Source organism: Amphiura filiformis, chromosome 3 (genome assembly GCF_039555335.1).
Source record: "Amphiura filiformis chromosome 3, Afil_fr2py, whole genome shotgun sequence".
Taxonomy (NCBI): domain Eukaryota; kingdom Metazoa; phylum Echinodermata; class Ophiuroidea; order Amphilepidida; family Amphiuridae; genus Amphiura; species Amphiura filiformis.
Window position 1 is genome coordinate 65,565,531 of NC_092630.1, and position 12,162 is coordinate 65,577,692.

The 12,162-nt window shown below is 34.7% G+C and overlaps 1 protein-coding gene across 1 annotated transcript in view; it reads left to right on the forward strand.

The window, feature by feature from the left end:
* Positions 1-12,162, forward strand: part of LOC140147758 (mutS protein homolog 4-like) — a 98,886-nt gene that overhangs the window by 50,711 nt on the left and 36,013 nt on the right. The window contains exon 23 of the mRNA XM_072169515.1: positions 1,200-1,335. Coding sequence (XP_072025616.1) covers positions 1,200-1,335 — 136 coding nt within the window. The remainder of the gene's footprint in view (positions 1-1,199; positions 1,336-12,162) is intronic.

Genomic DNA, 12,162 nt, shown 5'->3' on the forward strand with positions numbered 1-12,162 from the left:
CTGACAACTGCAAGACCTTTCCAACGATACAGACAGTGCAAGGTACCAATCCCATAATTGCCACATCAAAACTGAATTTTGGTACACATCCTTTTTAATTAGTTCTGTTTCAAGGATTGTCTTTGGGTTTAAAAATCTCCCCTGACAAATGTTTAGTCTTTATCAAATAACCGATACAGACAGTGCATGGTACCAATCCTGTAATTGCCACATCAAAACTAAATTTTGGTAAACATCCTTGAATTAGTTCTTTTTCAAAGATTGCCCTATGGGTGATATACTCATTGGTTTCAAATTCTCCCCTGGCAAATGTGCGGCCTTTTTAAAGATATAGACAGTGCAGGCATGGACTGTAGAAATAAGTGCAAGATACCAATTCCTGTAATTTGTAAACATCCTTGAATAAGTTCAGTTTTAAGGACTGTCCTTGGGTGCATACTCATTGGCTTCGAATTCTCCTCTGACAAATGTTTGACATTTTCAAAGATACAGACAATGCAAAAAAAAAAAGGATACAGACAATGCAAGGTACAAATTACCTGTATTGATCATTTTGCTTTGCTCTTTGTTATGGACAAAGTAAATGGCATAAGCACAAATAAGCCATTTTTATATTTTGTAATATTCTCAGCCGTAAACATCCATGAACGTATTCTTCATTTTTGAATATCCATATTATATTAAACCTCAAAAGGTTTATCAATTCTCTTTATTTCAATGCCCTCGTATTTTTCACTCATTATCTTAATAAAATTGTTGCTTGACATATCATATTTTCACATCAAATCCCATGCACTTATTTGAAATTCACAACAAATTAAGTAGAGAATAGTTGGTACTGATTCACTAATTCATAAGTGGGCTCATGAAGCCATCAACTTTTGGTATCTTAGCCAACTTACAGTATTTTACAAAGACCATTTGCACTGCCCAATATGGTACTGTTCACAGTGTAAACGTGAAGTGGGTTTCTGATTGGCTAATTGAATCACATCATCATCACATCGGCACCTAATTCGCTGAACATGCTGTGTAGCATTCTGTGACGCAGGTGTGACCTAGTTCTTTTTACGCGATGATCAGGACAAGTGTTCAGCCAGTATGAAAGGTCTTCGCAAAATACTGTAATGCATAGTAAATAAATTTCTAATATTTTGTCAAAGTTTGATTGAATGTGTGTTATGTTTTTGTTTTTTCAGGAACTAGTAGTGAGGAAGGCATAGGTATATGTTACGCTATCTGTGAGTTTCTGCTGACAGTCAAAGCATTTGTCTTCTTTGTGACCCATTTCTTGGACATCACCAACTTAGATACACTATATCCAAATGCTGAAAAGTAAGTCATAATTCACAAGTACTCTTTGAACTTATTGACACTGGTTTTAAAGCAACAAAATGTTGTTTTTTACCACTGCATATATGCATAATATAGGGAATGAATTGGTATTAATATGCTATTATAATAAAAACCCATGAAAAATGTTTACAAGATTCAAACTAGAGCAGTTCTCAGCTTTGCTGTTCTCAGCATTCGCGGTCAGTTCTCGGTACATGTGGTTTGCTGGTAGAGGAACGTTGCAGACTAGAACATCAATCCATGCATGATTAACAAATGTTTACTAGATTCATGCAAACTAGAGCAGTTTTCAGCTTTGCTGTCCCCCCAGGGCTGTTCCCAGCATTAATGGTCAGTTCTCGGTACATGTGGTTTGATAGTAGAGGAACCTTGTGGACTAAAACTTGCATGCTTTACAATTGCGAGACTGAAGTTTTATCAAATGTCAGTGGACCAATGTAACATTTGAAATTGTGCAAATGGAGGTCGGGCCCCTTTTTTTTTATTTAAAGCAATAATAGTGTAAAAATGATGCACCAAATGGCTTCAATTGGGCCTTTATTTTGCCAAATTTGCATAAAATTATGGTTGCAGCCTTGTTTAAAATGTCAAATTACCATTACAACTAACAAAACAATGCGTAAAAAGTAATGATTCATGACTGATCTTATGACAGTGCAACATACCAACATTTGCACCAACTTAAAGAGCAATTCATATTATTATTACACCTCATAAACATTCATGAACTAATCGTGTCATATTTTCCCTCGGTACTGACTACAGGCCTATCACCCCTACCCTTCAGGTTCGGGATGATCGATCCATAGCCAGTGACCTTTGCAAAATAGTGTACCCCATTTCCCCTCTAACCATGTAGTTTTTATATACTATAGTTGAGAGTTGCCAAACTGTTGCTTCTTGGCAAGCCTCTCTTTTTTCGTGAATTTCTCATTAAATTAGGTGCCTGTTCTAGTTCAAAATAAACTGGTGTATAAATTTAATCACAGTTGAGGCACCTGGAGAATTGTAGAACACGAATCTACCTAGCAATATATGATTCCCTCCGCGGTCCGGGATCACACAAAGAAGTTAAGTTTCATATTTTAAAGTTCTGTGGCCAAGGCTAGATAATGACTATTTTATATCATCCAACAAACGATGCTTTTAAGTAGTCCCACTGGGAGAGGAGATAGTATGCTATTTACATTTGAGAACTGTTATGCACTTATTCACTTCAAATGCGGTGACTGCATTGCATCTAAACAAGCATAGCATGTTAACGTAATTTGTGGTGAATGAAAGCAACACCAGTGTGACATTTTACAACATACATTTATGTTGCTGTATCAGAATACTCAAATACTTTGCTATGCCAGTATTAATTACCAAGTTCAGAACACAGATGTGGAGGGGAAAATAGATGAACAAAATGAAGAAAACACATAACAGAAGGTCAACCCTGGACATAAATTTTGTAATGTAACTGAAATCATTATTATCACTATTGTCATACAAAAGGAATCATAGAAATAAGGGAGCGGTCATTATTGACATCAGGGAGGGGAACAGAGGATTTTATGGGGAAATGCAAATTTTTTTGAAAAATTTCACAGGGGAACTCAAAATTCACTTCACCAAAACTGGTGACACTATAATTTTCATATTTTAATACTGGTTACATCAAGGGATAGGATAACATCATTTGCACAGTATTTTTGTGGGACATGAGAGCACATCAGACATATCGAATTGCATTCTGAATACAAGGAATGTCCTTCTGATATCAAGTGATTTTTTTAAATTGGCGATATAAAACACATTTTATGGCAAATTATTAAAATTTAATATTGTTTTATTTTTCATATTTAACAGTCCTCAAAGTAAATTTATAAACTTACTGATATGTACTTAAAGACCTATTCAGTGATCCTAGGGCAAGCGTAAAAAAATTAAGATTGTTTATAAATTGCTTAAAAGTGAAGGATAAGATATTCAAATTGGCAAAAATCACAGAAAACAACAGTACTGACGAAGTTGAAGTCCCATTCAAATACATGTAGCTAATTTAGATACTGTCAGTATCTAAATTACTGATTCGTGTAAAATGTCTTATTTTGTCTTAAATACATGGCTTTCGGCTGAACCACTCGCAGGCTATGTTAGCACATCTATGACTATGACAAATGTACCAAAATCTAAATTTTGATGATTTTTACGATCGTCCGGATGAGCAAATCACTGAATGGGCCTTTAAAGTGTATGTAGCTGGGAGGAAAAGCAGGCGATCATTTGAAAATTTGGCCCTTTCGTATTGAAGATACACATTTTTTGCCAAAAAGACCTAATATTTTTTAAAAACTATTTAAACCTCTGAAGAAAAGAGGTGAAATGTTTGTAAATTTGGTGCAAGCTAGGGTATTTTGTAAGTATGACAAAATTCACTTTAAAATATTTTATTGCGGCAAAGTATAACACCTGGATGAGGAGATATCAAGGTTATGTATGTTTGCAACACAATACCTATCATGGGACTTTACTGTAATGAGGTGATTCAATTTTTACGGTCTTGCATTACAGGATAATAGTATAGAAAAAAGAAATGTCACTGCCATTAGGAGCTCATCTTGCTTGATGGCATTGAAGTTGTAGATTTATTGCATGCTTCATGATAGAATCAAACAAAGGAAAGTTTCAATAATTACAAACACGAGTTGTGGTTGAATTAGATCAATGATCTAGTCTCTTTGATCATAAGTGTACAGTAAAATAAAAGATATCGTTTATTTAAAAAGGAAGAAATGTCATCAGCAATATTGTTTTAATGCTAAAGCAAACAATGTGATTATTGCTCAAGTGATTCCAATTTTCTGTATAAACCCAGGGCTGTGACACTTGTATTCATACCCTGTACAAATAAGTGAAGTCACATCATTGGCAAATATAGGTTTTAGCCTAAAATTTTCATGCAATAACTGCAAAGATGCTTGCTTATAGCTCAATAGTGGCACATACTTATTTACAGAATGTTATTTACAGTTTCTAAGCTTTATAATTATACTTAGTTCCAGATCTGTGAGTAATACAGTATTTTATTTGTTTTAAGAACAAAATACTCCTTTTCACCCAATTTTGTTTTAAAAGTGGAAAATAAAAATATTAGACCATATTTTACTTTTCAATTTATATTGAATTGAAGGGGAAATTTTGACTGCTACAACACCATCAGTCTTGATCCAAGTCTATCATTTCTGATTATCAGATGTTGGTAAAATCGGCAACTTACTTTATTTGTGCAAATGAATGGCTTATGATAAGGTATATAAATACTTAAGAATCTAAGGTTGATAAGCACTAAAAACTTCATGATTTGAAGTTATCTGATCCATTACGTTACGTAGGGATTTTCAAAATAAGATTCAATTAAACATTGCCTTCTTATTTATTAATAGCATTTTGTTTTTGATTGAAGTGCCATTAGCAGCAGATGCTTCCCCATGGACATTAATTTTAGCATTAGATTAATACAGTCCATTATCAGTAGTAGAGACTTTCGATCAGCAGTAGAGTTTAAAACCTTTAATGCATATCAGTGGTAGATAGTAATGTAAGAATGCTACATTTAGTTTTTTGTTTTTTGCTTTTCAAGCTGCTACAACAAAAATAACAACACATAAATATTCCTTTTGTGTATAGGTCAATGTAAGAAAACTTAGAATCACAATTTAAAAACAATGGAAACAGTAAGCATGAAAAATTACATGCATGAAAATTTCCACTTTGGCAGTGTACAAATAGAGAATGTCTACATAAAAAAGAAATATTTATGTTTTTTACCATTAACACAACACCAAGTTTAGAAGTGAATAATTTAGAAGTGAATATCAGCAGTAAACATCTTCTTCATCAATGCCAATATCAGAAGTAGATAACTACTTCATTAATACCAATATCAGTAGTAGATGGCTACTTCATCAATACCAATATCATCATCAGATAGCTACCTCATCATTACAATCAGCAGTAAATGGCTACTTCATCAAAACCAATATCAGCAGTAGATAGCTACATCATTAATACCAATATCAGTAGTAGATAGCTACTTCATCAATACCGATATCAGCAGTAGATAGCTACTTCATCAATAGCAATATCAGCAGTAGATAGCTACTTCATCATTACTGCGGATATCAGCAGTAGATAGCTACTTCATCAATACCAATATCAGCAGTAGATAGCTACTTCATCAATACCAATATCAACAGTAGATAGCTACTTCATCAATACCAATATCAGTAGTAGATAGCTAGTTCATCATTTCTAATATCAACAGTAGACATCTTCTTCATCAATGCCTATATCAGCAGTAGATAACTACTTCATCAATACCAATATCATCAGTAGATGCCTACTTCATCAATACTAATATCAGCAGTAGATAGCTACTTCATCAATACAATATCAGCACTAGATGGCTACTTCATCAAAACCAATATCAGCAGTAGATAGCTACTTAATCAAATCCAATATCAACAAGAGATACCTACTTCATCAATACCAATGTCAGCAGTAGATAGCTACTTCATCAATACCAATATCTATAATAGATAGCTACTTCATCAATACCGATATCAGCAGTAGATAGCTACTTCATCAATACCAATATCAGCAGTAGATAGCTACTTCATCAATACTAATATCAGCAGTAGATAGCTACTTCATCAATGCCAATATCAGCAGGAGATAGCTACTTCATCAATACCAATATCAGTAGTAGATAGCTACTTAATCAATTCTAATATCAACAGTAGACATCTTCTTCATCAATGCCGATATCAGCAGTAGATAACTACTTCATCAATACCAATATCATCAGTAGATGGCTACTTCATCAATACCAATATCAGCAGATAGCTACTTCATCAATACAATCAGCAGTAGATGGCTACTTCATCAAAACCAATATCAGCAGTAGCTAGCTACTTCATCAATACCAATATCAGTAGTAGATAGCTACTTCATCAATACCAATATCAACAGGAGATACCTACTTCATCAATACCAATATCAGTAGTAGATAGCTACTTCATCAATACTGCAGATATCAGCAGTAGATAGCTACTTCATCAATACCAATATCAGCAGTAGATAGCTACTTCATCAATACCAATATCAACAGGAGATACCTTCTTCATCAATTCTGATATCAGCAGTAGATTGCTACTTCATCAATACCAATATCAACAGTAGATAGCTACTTCATCAATGACAATATCAGCAGTAGATAGTTAGTTCATCAATTCTAATATCAACAGTAGATAGCTACTTCATCGATGCAAATATCAGAAGTAGATAGCTACTTTATCAGAAAACAGCAGCAGCAGCAGTTAGCTACTTCATGGAAGCCAATTATATGCAGTAATAGGTGCTTCATTGATACTAATAGCAGCAGAAGTTAACTACTCCATCAATACCAATATGGGCAGTAGGAAGCTACTTCACCAATGCCGATATCAGCAGTACATAGCTACTTCAACAACACCAATATCAGCAGCAGATGGCTGCTTCATCATTGTCAATATCAGCTGACAATAGCTACATCATCAATACTCATATCAGCAATAAACTGCTACTTCATCAACACCAATATCAGCAATATAGTTACTTCACCAAATCTGATATCAGCTGTAGATAGCTACTTCATCATTAAAGGGGGGTAACCCTATTGGTTTTGGATATGGATTGTCTTTAAAATTACATAAAATATCAAATATTGTCTCCTTTATGCAGCTTTGTGATAAAAAGAGAGCATTTTCTGCGTAAATGTGAATAAATAGCAAAATTTGCAATCCAATACTTGGTATGCGTGAATTGCATTCTGGGAAGGCAAGCAACAACATGTGCCGTAATTCCCGTTCGTCCTGTGCCGTGCGTGCGTGGTTGGACTGACAACCAAGCTCCACTCCACTGTACACGTTCCCAATACTACGGTGACATTTCCCCACAACCAGTTTTTCATGTTCGTCTGTATATCGTTCTGTTCATGATAGATTTTGTGTATAAATTATGGCATAATTATGGCAATAGAGCTCAATAGCAAAACAAAACAGAAATGCCCTGACGACAATGCTGGAAGTGGAAATGCCCGTTTGCCATTTGAACGGAAAATTTTGATTTTTAAAAACTCTTTTTCATACCGGTTCAGAAAAAAAAAGAAAAAAATATATATTTCCCCATGCAATATGTACATTTCAAATGAATGTAAACAAGTTCGGGCTTAAAAAATGAAGCAGAAAATAAACCTATCACTACCGGGATTTGAACCGGGGACCTCTCGTACAAAAAGATGACGCTCTAACCAATTGCGCCACGCAGGCAACTTCAAATGCATTGGAATTTTTCTGAAGTGGTATACAACTGGTAGGCTCTAATTGAGCAAGTTTTGCGTGAATTCTCCGGAAATACATCGACCGTGAGTGTCAAATTTCAGGATAGTAATGAGAAAAATATTATCTATTGTGTGATACCAAAAACTCATCGACAATGAAAAAAATCGGGGGGATGATGTTGTCGATCGGGTTACGGACCTTTAAGAGAGGGATACTAATTCTTAAATCTACTTCATCAATGCATCAGCAGTAGATGGCTATGTTAATCAATGCCCATATCAGCAGTAGATAACTGCCATGTCCAATGCTGGTTGTAGATAGCTATTTTATCAATTATCATGCCAACTATATGAACAGTAGTATATCAACAATAGAGAGTCAATTATGACAATATAGATATTAGCATGAATTATATTTGCTTCATCAATTTCCTGTACAGCAAAATCAATGAACTACATTATAATTAGAACTGTTCTCTTAAATGAGTAGCTAGTCCTAAACACAATATTAACAATATAAAAGTAACATGTCAACTACATCAACACACATGTCATTTACATTAGTTTGTAAACTTGCATTTCCAGGATAAATATTAGAATTGGTTTAAAATAACACTATTGATTCAATGCCATCAACTTCAAAGCTCTCTTCTTTGTTATTACAAATTCATCTTCTGTCTTTGAATATGCCATTGTTGAATTGTTTGTAATAAGTACACACTGCCTGCTCAATAATTCTTGTTCATATTTTTCTTAGACAGTTATTTTAAGAACTGGCCCATTTTAAGAGAAGAGATTTTAAGAGATCTGTAATGCCACAACAATTACAGGGAAATATTCAGGGTTAGAGAAACAGTGCCACTGGTTTTGAGTGCTATATTGCTAATATAGATTTCTAAAGATTTCTAAGACTTGATAAACAGAACAAATGTAAAATTGTTTAACCCTATTCTATTACCCCCTATCAATTTCGTGCCATATGGCACGAAATGGCTTAATATGCATGTAAAAAAATTATTTACACAAATAAAGTCTTATCTTTGGAACAGTTTTGGTAGTTTATCACTTCTCTATCCACAAAACACCTTTTTTCCTAATATAACTACCATTAACACATCATAAAATGGTTTAAAATGTTGGAAACCTGCATATTTTAACCATTTTTAGGCCAAATTTTGCCCTAAAATTAGCCCCGAAATGTCCATAAACTTTTAAAATATAGTCCAAAGTAACTTGGATTTCTTTTTATAATATGTAGAAACACGGCACTGTAATTAAAACTGCATAAAAATGCCACATTGATGTACTCATACACTTCAAAAATGTAAATCAAAATAATTTTTCATCATATTTGGCTATAAGCTCATTAATTATTCATGAGCTAATTTGCATAAAATTTACATAATTAAATATTAATCTTGTTTTTCTCAAAGCTTAAAGTCCAAGCTTGCCAATGGTATGCCACTTATTGGTTTTTACCCAACCGATAACACTGCAACGCAGTAGTTAATATGATACCTCCACACCACTCAAATATACCACTTTTGTGGGGGTAATAGAATAGGGTTAACATTTTCGTAGGATTCAGCAGATTTGAATCCAGAAAGTTTAAAGCTATTGTGATATTCAAGTTTTAAAGGGGGGTAACCCTATTGGTTTTGGATATGGATTGTCTTTAAAATTACATACAAATATCAAATATCGCCTCCTTTATGTTGCTTTGTGAAAAAACGAGAGCATTTTCAGCGTAAATGTGAATAAATAGCCAAATTTGCAATCCAATACCTTGGTATACGTGAGACTATGCCATAGTCGATTTTTGATAAATAAAATGTTATTAATCATGATGAACGCATTCAGTTGAACTCGAAATTATACTGATATTAAGTACATCAAAATACTAGTATAAAATGGTTATAAAAAAAGTTTAGGCTATATAATTATATTTGTGACAGTAAAAGTAAAGTATAGGCCCTACGTAGGCTTATATTATTGAATGCAACATATCATAATGGCATAATTATAATGACACTTCAATACTGAACAATTCTAATTTTAGAATCTGCCAGTTTATTATCCGAAAAACCGACTATGGACTTTCACTTTTAAGCAGAACTTCACCCGGGACTCACACACTGTCAATCATACTTGTTTATCAATAAAATCTAACCACAAGACTAAGCATGGTGGTACAATACGCGCTAGATGCATACGTTCATCCACCAGCACAAAAGCGCCGCATTCCCTAGATAGTTGTGTATCATGTATAGTTATAATGGTACCAGTACGCGTCGGGAGGATTTAAACAATAACGAGATCTGGGCGACCAATCACAAGCCAGATTCATTTTTAAAGATGCATTACATCATCACCAATTTTAGTTAGGCCAGAAATTGGCCTAACTCTCAAGGCAAAGTCAGTAGTCCACTTGGGAAGCTAACAAACAGAGGGCGTACGGTGACTGAAAAGATCAGTTATGAAAATCTATCAATTGTGCACTCATTAATTAAATCAGAGTTTTAAGCTTAAATGTAATAGCCAGAGTAGTGCACAATTGGCAAGTGGACTACGGAGAAGTCTATGGTATATGTGAATTGCATTCTGGGCAGGCAATGACGAATGCTGACATGCTGCACAATGCCCGGCCCGTATTGAACGGAAATTTTTTCTTTTTCGTACCGTTTCAGAAAAAAAGGAAACAAAATATATTCCCCTTGCAATATGTACATTTCAAATGAATATAAAAAAAGTTTGGGTAAAATGGAGAGGAAAAAAACCCTTCCGAGACCGGGTTTTGAACCGGGTACCTCTCGGGTAAAAAACAAACACGCTAGTCAATTGAGCTATTTAGCACACCACGCATAATGCTGCCGTTTTCATAACTATATACGGCGCACCGTCTCCTCAGCAGTTAGTGTGGTTCGCTTTTTCACAGAATGTGTATGACGCTGAAACCAAAGTAGCTGTTGCGGTGACTGATATTTCGTTCATAATTCCCTCCCAGAAATCCAAAGTATTTACCATTGTTTACAAACTGGTATACCTGTAAAAACCGCTGTGATTCATGATTTCTCCGGAAATACATCGACTTGGAGCGTCAAATTTCAGGATAGTAATGAGAAAAATAGTATCTATTATGTGATACCAAAACCTCATCAACAATGAAAAAAATCGGGGATGATGCTGTCGATCGGGTTACAGACCTTTAATACTTCTGTCCTTTCTTAATTAAATAAAAATAAATAAATAAATTTTGAGATCTATATTGCATGTTGTCAACCCACAGGCCTGTGCACACTTTATAGATTTTTGCTGACCACTGTGACCCAAGACTTGCCTCATAAACCATTAACATTCAGGGACACACCTCAATATAGGCTCCTATAGTCAACCTATATTTAAGGTAGGAGCATTGATAATAAGCCCATGCAGGAAAATAGCCATTGTATCAAATCAGAATTATGTATCCATATCAAATATATAACCAATTTAAGATAAGTCTTTACTCCATGATAAACAGAGATTTTAAACAGTTCTCTCAACAAATATTTGACTTACTTGATATTTCATCCCACATCCATAGGATTTCATCAGAAAGTGAGGTGGGGTGGTAAACACCTAGTCATTTTACCCCACGGGGTAACCTGGGGTCACATGACATGATGATCGGCTTGTAGATGCTGGGTAGCACGTGTCTCTCTTTGTCCTGGTTGAGATCTGGGTCCAAGGCGCAGGGGCGTAGCCAGCTTTCTTGGGCGGGGGGGCAAAATAAAATTTTTGGGGCACAGACGAAAAAAATTGCAGTTGCATCATACAATACATAGAGACTGTATGTCTTTGAGCTTCCCGAAAAGGGCCTTATTGGGATGATGTGCTATTTAAAATGGTATTTTACACTATTTTCGCCCATTATCCGGCTAAAAAAGGGCTTTATTGATACAATGTGCGCGCGTAGCGCAGAAAAAATTTGTATTGTACACTATTTTGGCCCTGAATTTTGCTAGAAAAGGGGCTCCTTGCCCTTTTTCTTTTCCTTTGCCCTCCTAATTTTATCTTTCATTTTTTGTCAGGGGCACTTTTTCTTTCATTTTTTTGTCAGGAGGGGCACTCTGCCTGCCCCCCCGCTGGCTTCGCTACTGCCTAGGCGCTATATAGTAGGCTTCCTTGATGCCTCTTTGAAGCCATCGTGAGTCTGAGTCTTTACATAGTCTTTACTCCACTTATTTTTAATGTTTCACAAAAATTGAAACTTTTCTTTATTTTTTGAAATTTCCCTAATTTTCTACAAATAATTAATGCTAGCCTAGAGGGAATGTGATATGGTTTCCATAGATTGAGGGATGTTTAATAAACCTAATATCTAAATTCTCTTTTTTTGATAAAATGTTTGTTTTTTGAGAAAAATAATTTTTTCTATTTTTAAATTAGGGAAATCTAGA